Source organism: Orycteropus afer, unplaced genomic scaffold (assembly GCF_000298275.1).
Source record: "Orycteropus afer afer isolate SDZICR_OR568_19922 unplaced genomic scaffold, OryAfe1.0 scaffold00093, whole genome shotgun sequence".
NCBI lineage: Eukaryota > Metazoa > Chordata > Mammalia > Tubulidentata > Orycteropodidae > Orycteropus > Orycteropus afer.
Genome location: NW_006921680.1, coordinates 5,945,963 through 5,954,796, shown reverse-complemented (window position 1 = coordinate 5,954,796; position 8,834 = coordinate 5,945,963). Strand labels below are relative to the sequence as shown.

At 37.7% G+C, this 8,834-nt stretch overlaps 1 protein-coding gene across 1 annotated transcript in view; it reads left to right on the top strand.

Annotated features, from left to right (window-relative positions):
• The window catches only part of SLF1 (SMC5-SMC6 complex localization factor 1), an 88,999-nt gene that overhangs the window by 60,745 nt on the left and 19,420 nt on the right, over positions 1–8,834 (top strand). Inside the window, exon 14 of the mRNA XM_007942553.2 lies at positions 3,079–3,226. Within this exon, the coding sequence (XP_007940744.1) occupies positions 3,079–3,226 (148 nt within the window). The remainder of the gene's footprint in view (positions 1–3,078; positions 3,227–8,834) is intronic.

Genomic DNA, 8,834 nt, shown 5'->3' with positions numbered 1-8,834 from the left:
AAAGTTGTATCATCTGCATATCTCAGGTTGTTAATGATTCTTCCTCCAATCCTGATGCCACATTTTTCTTCGTATAGTCCAGCTACCAAGAGGCTTAGGACCTGGGATCTCAGTGGATCCAAAATTAGTATACCCTTGAAATAAGGAATACTTTCAGAAATTAAAATTGACCAGCCTCTTGTTTCCTACCTGGGTAGTGTTATTGCTGATACTCAGATATACATTATGTTGGAAGAAACAATCTGTGTCATGTATATGGACCTGATCAAAATTTGCTAGTTTATATTTTTACTGTCTCGTTTCATGTTCTTTTGGTATCTTGAACCATGACTGTGGCAATCTGAGGACTTTCATTTAATTTGCTCAGACTGATCATTTACAGGTTGACCTCCCAAAGAATGGAGTTGGCTTCCTACAGACTTCTTTGGTGCTTAAGGCAGTCAATTCTAGTTAGCTGCAAGGTTTGATTCCTAGACCCCCAGATCCTGCCAGGGGAGGCGTTGGGGCTTTCCCAGCTTGCTAATATATCCAGTCCTGCTACTGATTTCCCATGTCATACAGCTACAACTCTGAAACTTAACCCTAATCAGGGAAGTTGAAGAGATGGTACTGATGCATACCCATGAATCCTGACCTGGCAGGTTCAGTCTGTAGTCAGACTTCTGGATCATGGCCCCTGGTCATATCAGAGGAAGGGTAGTACCTTTCTAAACCTACAACTTAAAATATCTTCAGCCTAGCACTTTGGGATCTGTCTCTCGTAATCCAATGTCTAGCCTGGCCAGATTGCAATTTGCTGCTCTAGAGTATGATAGGGTTACGAACCTACTACTGGCCCTGACCCTGGATCTTCACTTGATAAACACTTCTTCAGTGGATCAACCATTTGTTCAACCATTTGCCCTTGTTTGCACAACAAACCAGACATTAGTACTTCAATTTTGAAATCATTTAATTAATAGCTTTTTATCGTAAGGAATGTTGTATTAATGAAATACTGTATATATGTCTATAAGAACCTTGTCCTCTGAGGGCAAGTGAAACAAATACAGTAGTTACTGAGAGCTCAAAATGCCAGGGATACCCCTATCCATATTGAGTATAGTATAATGACAAAGCATCGTACTTATAATTTATTCAGATACTGTAACATTTATTAAAACCCTTTTACATGCTTTCTACCCAACTGTTAATTTAGTGATTTTTTTCACGCATCCAACATGCCTAGACAACAAATACCAAAAATATAGGAATTTCAACTAGCTTTAATGTCATTGTGAAAAAGTGTTTACATTTAAATCAAAGGTGTTTTAAAATATTATTTTTGCACTTCTTCATCTTTATAGTTTATGCTGAGTTTTATAGATTAGAGAAATGTTTTTAAACATTTGGGAAAGCATGCTTATTGTAAGTAAGGTTTTTATGTCTTGCTATAATTCTTACCCAGGAGCTCTGGTGGCTCAGTAGTTAAGCACTTGGCTACTAACCGAAAGGTTGGTGATTTGAACCCAGCAGCCATTCCACGGGGGAAAGATGTAGTGATCTGCTTCCATAAAGACTTCCAGCCTTGGAAACCCTGTGAGGCAATTCTTCTCTGTCCTGTAGTGTAACTCTGAGTCAGAATTGACTGTATGGCAGTGAGTTTGGTTTTTGGTTATAATTCTTAAGGGATTTAAAAAAAAAAAATTATAGATCTAAAACAATATTCATACTGTTTTAGACTATGATCTCTGTATAGCTCTAGTTTAGGTAATGAATATTTGATTAATAGTTAAAGATTTGAGTTAGTCTACTTCTTTACAGACTTCGTTGAGACAAAGGGACCAGCCCCTAGAGAAGAATATCATGGTATGTAAAGTAGAGGGTCAACGAAAATAGGGAAGACCCTCAAGAAGATAGATTGACACAGTGGCTGTGTGTTAGCCTGGGTTCTCTAGACAAACAGAATCCAGCAGAGCTTATATATAGAGAGAGAGAGAAAAAAAAAAAAATTTATCTTAGGAAAATGGCTCACAAACGTATAGAAGTTGGCAAGTCCAAAGTCCCTGGAGGAAACATCAGGCTGGAGGCAGCCTTAGCTTCCACAACCACAGGAGGCCAAGAAATTCAAGGCTGACAGGCAGTACACTAGTTGGTGACACCAACGAAAGACGAATCCAAGATCTCAAGGCTGAGCGGTGGGCTTCTCGCTCATGGAAGTTTGTAGTCAGCACACCAGGGTCCCTATCCACAAAAGAATGTCTCTCTTCCCAGGATGTCCCTGGATATCCTGGAAGCAGGCCACACGCCTAGGTTTCCCCTTGGGCAGATTGGCCACTCAGAACACGATCATCCCATCCCATCATGGGAACAACCACACAGAACTGGAGTCCAGCCAAGTTGACACACAGCTCCAACTATCACAGGCTGCAACAATGGGCTCAAGCATGGCGATGATTCTGAGGATGGCACAGGACTGGGCAGTGTTTCATTCTGTTGTACATAGGGTCGTTATGAGTTGAAACTGACTTGATGGCACCTAACAACAACAGCTTCATTAGAACAAATGGATGATCTTATTTGTTAAAGCTTTTATTCATTGTGTGTCTCAAGTCTTTCCTGGAAAGTGCCCATTTAGAGTAATTGAAAGTTTAATTCTATATTCATAAACAAATAGGGTGACTAAATCTATCTTGTTTTATATCCATATGTTCCTGTTAACAGAAATCCATAGAAGCCAAGTATTTTCTCATTGTTTGAATGGAATTATTGCCTGATTCAAGCACTTGACATCATTGGATAAAATTATTTTACAAGTTCTAGCTAAACTATCTATATAGAAGACTCTAGAAAATATTTTATTGTGGCGAAGGGGGGATTTTGTAGAGAGTGAGAGAAAAAAAAGATAATGCAAGTGTGAACATGTACACAAGAAGACAATAAAATGTGAATTAGTTTGCTAGCGCCCTCAACCATACCTTCTAGCATTGGCATGACCTGTATTTTTAAATAGCTAACTTTTGCCTCTCAATAGGTTTTCAAAACAAACACTGTTAGAAATAACATAGTTTAATAATATTTTTCCAATCTTAATGTTAGGTCTTCAAACATGAACTAGCTTACGTATTGACTGGAATTCTTGGAGCAGCAATAGATTATTGGATCTTCCTTGGTCTTAAGATGGGTAGAAATGTGATGCGACACATGTCTGATGACTTAGGAAGTTATGTTTCCCTGTCATGTGACGGTAAGTATGTTTGTGTTAATATACTTTTCTTAGACCTATTCTAGAAATTAGTTTTGGATTTTTGTAGGCAGTCTGGAATCTTTAACACATGTTCACATGAAGCTTTCCTTAAAATAGTTTTATTTTTATATATGTCTAAGTATACATGAGTGTGTGTGTGTGTATGAGAGACAGACAGACAGACAACATAAAGAGGAAGATAAAAATTGCCCATAATGCTTCCACCCAAATAACTACCATTAATTTTTCAGTATAGTTCACTCTGGTGTTTCTAAGCATTTTTATGTAGTTGAACTCATACTGTATATGTAATTTTGTATTTGTATTTCCCCCTAAACATTATGTGAGCCTTTCTTTCTACTTTATCATTTATTATTTTAAAATACTATTTTGATGATTTCAAAAAAAATTGAATATTTGATTACAGTATAAAAAATATTTTCTGGAAATAAATTATTACATACTATTATTAATATGTTTTCTTAATCCTATAGCTAGAAATTACCATTAAACCATCCTATGCAAATAAAAATTTAACTAGACATATTTAAAATTAGTTTATTTCTTTCTCATTGGTAAGAAAAATATTTTTTGTGTATGGTATTTTAGAATATTACATGGTAAAAACTATTTTCATTACTTTTAATATTTCCAATGCAAGTTGAACAGAAAATCAGTCACTTATCTTATCTGTGCCATATGAATAATTCCCAGGTCTCTTCCTGCATGAATACTTAACAGTATTAAAAAGGGAATTCATTGAATCTGAACACTTACTATGTAATAAAGTCACTTGTATTAACCTGGGTTATATAACTGGTTGAAACATATTTTCCATGTACTTAATACTGCAAAATTTCTCTTTCTTTACTATACCATAAAAGATTGCTTCTCTCTCCTTTCCATTGAGTCAGGTGACCTAACAATAGATGAGTATGGGTGAAGCAAAAATGTAACTTTTATGCATAACTTAGCCTATTAGACTAGATATAGGGGGGAAGAGATGGAGTGAAAAAGTTATGCATATACGTTACATTTGTTAGGTCACCTGACTCAATGGAAAATGAAGGTGGGATGTTATTTAAGCAATATGATGGCAGAGCTCATTTTCACAGCTCTCACCTTGTGAAGAGTTCTACCCAACTCTTCTGGGTCTCCAGACAGAGAGAAGCTTCTATAAGATCTTGTGTACATGGCCAACTTAGGGAAGATTCCTCTTTCCTTCCTTTCTCTTCCTTTTTTATCTCATTCTTTGTTTCTTTTACTCTTTCTATACTGTGTAAGTTATAAGATTTTTATCTCACGTATTTTATCTCCTTTCCTTTTTGTTGAGCTAAGGGGGTGATTACTGTTCCTTTTGTGGACCAACTGTCCTTTGCTGCATGACTTTTTAACATTTCTGAGCTCAAATTCAATCTTTCTTCAGAACCCTTCTTACTATTTCTTGTCCACCATTCTTTCTTGTTAGGTTAGTAGATTTTTTAAAATCCATTTTAAAAACAGCAGAATTTTGAGTTCCGGTAAGATAACAGAATATATCCTCTTCAAAAAAGAAAAGAGGAACCAATTAACACAGATACAGAAGATAATCCTGGACCCCTGAGCTATGAAGGGAAAGATATAGAAATGAACTAAACTCCAACTAGTAGAAGAATTTCCATGAAAATACCAAAAAAGGAGACATATGGAGCTGGGGTCTGGCAGCAATCCTGATGGCACAGACAGCTTAGATATTGCCAAGTGGTGTTAGGACCTAAATTAACCTAAAAATCAGCCTTGCTAGCCAGGGACTGCACGGAAGACTATACTGGTGGCTGGTGAATAAAAGGGGAAGCAATGAAGAGGAAGGTGGGTGAGCTGTGGACTTTTGCCTGTCCAGAGGGTACTGCCATTTTGAATGTCAACAAGCAGTTGGACCATTTTGAATATTTAAACCGACAGTGTTCTCCCAGATTCCAGGGACCTAAGAATAGGCTCCACTTGCCAGGAACCACAAAGACATTCCAGACACCAGTAACTGGAAAGGTACAATATTCCCCTTGTTACTCTTATCCCCTAAACCCTCTTGGTGGGCGGAGGTGCAGCCATCCCTCACTCACACTCACCTTCTAGACTGGCAGGAATTCCATCCCAGTCTCTGTGGTTGGATGGAGTCTGGGTGCCCTGCCCCCTGCCCAGATTTTTTTTTTCCTTCCCTTTTTTATGTTAGTTTGTTTTTCTCTATTTTAAAATTAGTAGTAGTAGTAGTAGTAGTAGTCGTGGTAGTCGTAGTATTGTCTTTTTTATTATTATTCTTTATTCTTTCCTTCCTTGGTTCTAGTTTTCAGCTTTTTCTCTCTTCCCTGTTCTTGGTTCCAATTTTTTTTCTTTCTCGTGGCTAGCCCCATTCCTTATTTTCCATTTTGCATTTTTCCTACTTTTTTCTTCATTATTTTCCTACTCTACCTTTTTTCTCTTATTGCCCTCTCCCAAGAGATTTCAGGGTTGTTTTTTCTTTTTTTCTTTTTCAGTTATTGTTCCTGTATGAGTACATGATGTGCTTTTTATCCACTTGCTTTTACTTTTTTGATGATTATTCAGTTGTTATTTTTGTCTAACTAAATGGGAGACAGCAACAGTGCCCATATGACACGAAACACCTACATCTCCTGCACTTTCACTTACTGAGAGAGAGCCACCACTTCTTCCACCAGCTGGCCAACACACCAGCTGGATGACAATAAACAACTACCAAGAAGAGCCTGACTCACCCTTAGCTGCTCTTCACAAATAGTTAACAGAGATCTAAATACAACAATGTCACAATGTCTTGGAGACAACACACCATCACAGTCCACACAAAAAAGCAGATAAAGTGGTAGAAACAAGGAAGCAGGATACAGACCCAGAACATAACCATGAGGAAGAAGCAGCATTAGAACTCCCTGATAAGGAATTCAAAAGATATTTAAGTATCTTCCAAGGATTGAGAGACAGATCTAGGAAAACACAGACAAAACCCTAGAACAATTTTGGAAGAAAATACAAGAACAAAATGACAAAATAAATGAAAAATTAGAAATGATTCAAAATCTAGGATAGAAATCGAGAAAATTAATACTAAATTTTCAGAAATAGATAACACATTGAAAGAGCAAAGGACTAGAATAGAATCAGTGGAAGACAGAATTAATGAGATTGAAAACAAACACCTGAATACTTCTTTGGAAAGGGATTAATTAGGAAAGAGATCAAAACAAAATAAGAAAGCCTAAGGTTCATGTGAGATACTATCAAAAGGAATAACCTACTTGTCACTGGAATTCCAGAACAGGAAGAGAAAAATAAAACCACTGAGAAAATTGTCCAAGATATGTTGGAAGAGAACTTCCCTGATATGATGAAATATGAAAATATATCCATTCAGGATGTCCAGTGGACCCCAAACAGGATAGACCCAAAAAAACAGTAGAATTTTGACATCATTTGCTAGAATAAGAACTAAACACTTGAATAACAAATTCCCTGTTTTCCTTCTATAATGAAACCTTTTTGAGTTGAGGGATTCAGGACAAGATTAGCAGTGACTCTAGAGATAATCAGCATAGTTATATGTGTTGTTTCTAGCATAGTGATTATCTCTAAGTAAATAGAATTTATCTTGTAGTTTAACCAAATGCATGAAATACTGACCCTTATATTAAAAGCATTCTTTATTAGTGTCAGTTGCTGTCAAGTTAATTCCAACTCATGGCAACCCCATGTGTGCAGAGTAGGACTACTCCATAGGGTTTTCAACGCTATGACCTTTTGGAAGGAGATCTCCATACCTGTCTTTGAAGGTATCTCTGAATGGGTTTGAATTGCCAACCTTTCAGCTGGTAGCCAAGAACTTAACTGTTTGTGCCACCTATGGATTCCAGCAGAGTTCTACTACATATTAAAAGGAGACCCGGAGTGGTGCAAAAGGTTAAGACCTCAACCACTCACCAAATGATTGATGCTTTGAACCTACCCTTTTGGGCCTTGAGAGACAAGCCTGGCAGTTTGCTTCTGAAACATCACAGCTTCAAAATTCTATGGAGCCACAAAGTTTGTCACAGCATTATTCACAGTAGCAGAGATGGGAACAACCTAAATGCTCATCAATGGATGAATAGATAGCAAACTATGATAGAAACACACAATGGAATACTATGCAACATTAAAGAATAATGAAGAATCTACCAAAAAAAGGCATTTGATAAAATCCAACAGCCATTCCTGATAAAAAAAAAAAAAAAAAATTCTCAGCAAAATAGGAATAGAAGGGACATTCCTCAACATTATATAAAGGGCGTATATGCAAAACCAACAACCAACATTATTCTTAACAGAGAGAGACTGAAACCATTCCCCTTACGAACAGGAACCAGACAAGGATGCCCTCTATCACCACTTCTATTCAGCATTGCATTGGAAGTCGTAGCCAGGGCAGTAAGGCAAGAAAGGGAAATCAGAGGCATCCATATTGGTAAGGAAAAAGGAAAACTATACCTATTTGCTGATGATATGATCCTGTACATAGAAAACCCAAGAGACTCAGCAAAAAAAAAAAAAAAACTACTGGAACAATAGATTTAGCATAGTGACATACAATATCAGCATACAAGAATCAGTTGGATTCCTCTACACCAGCAAAGAGATTGCTGAAAAGGAAATAAAGAATACATTTACAATGTTGTTGTTGTTGTTATGAGCCATGGAGTTGGACCTGACTCTTAGCGACCTCTCCTTGGGTTTCCAAGGCAGTATCACTACAGAAGTAGATTGTTGTTGTTGTTGTTGTTATGTGCCGTCGAGTCAGCCCTGACTCATAGCGACCCCTCCTTGGGTTTCTGAGGCAGTATAACTACGGAAGTAGGATTTCCCAACCTTCCTTCCGAGCAGAAGTAGATTAGCTACCCAAAAAATAAAATACTTGGGAATAAATCTTACTAATGACACAAAAGACCTGTAGAAAGAAAACTACAAAACACTACTTCAAAAAACCATAAGAGATCTACATAAATGGAAGAACATACCATGTTCATGGATAGCAAGATTGAATGTTGTCAAAATGTGAGTTCTACCCAAAGCAATCTATACATATTCAATGCAATCCCAGTCCATTTCCTATCAGCATTCTTTAAAGATATGGAAAAACCAATCACTAAGTTTATGTGATTGTAAAAAAAAGTAGCAGGTGGGAAGAGCAGGAGAAAGGGGATTAAAAGCCAGGAAGCCAGAGAGAAGAGCAATCAGCCAAAAAGATTAGGTGAGGAGAGGAAACTCAGGCCTACCCAGAGTAGCAGGCCGAAAGAGCAGGAGAAAGGGGATAAAAGCCAGGAACTTGGACAGAGGAGCAGTCAGCCCCAGGGACAACTCAGGGACGCCCAAAGCAGAAGGCCAGAAGAGCAGGAAAAAGGGGATTAAAAGCCAGGAAGCCAGACAGAGGTACAGTCAGCCACAGGGACCCAGTTAGGGGTGATACGAGAGGTATCCAACAGCAAGAAAAACTTGTCTGTCGGTTTGTCCTACTGTGGTGACATGTAGATGTGAATTTTGAGGCTGAGCCTCTGGTGTTTAAAACCCAGCGAGATGCACCTGG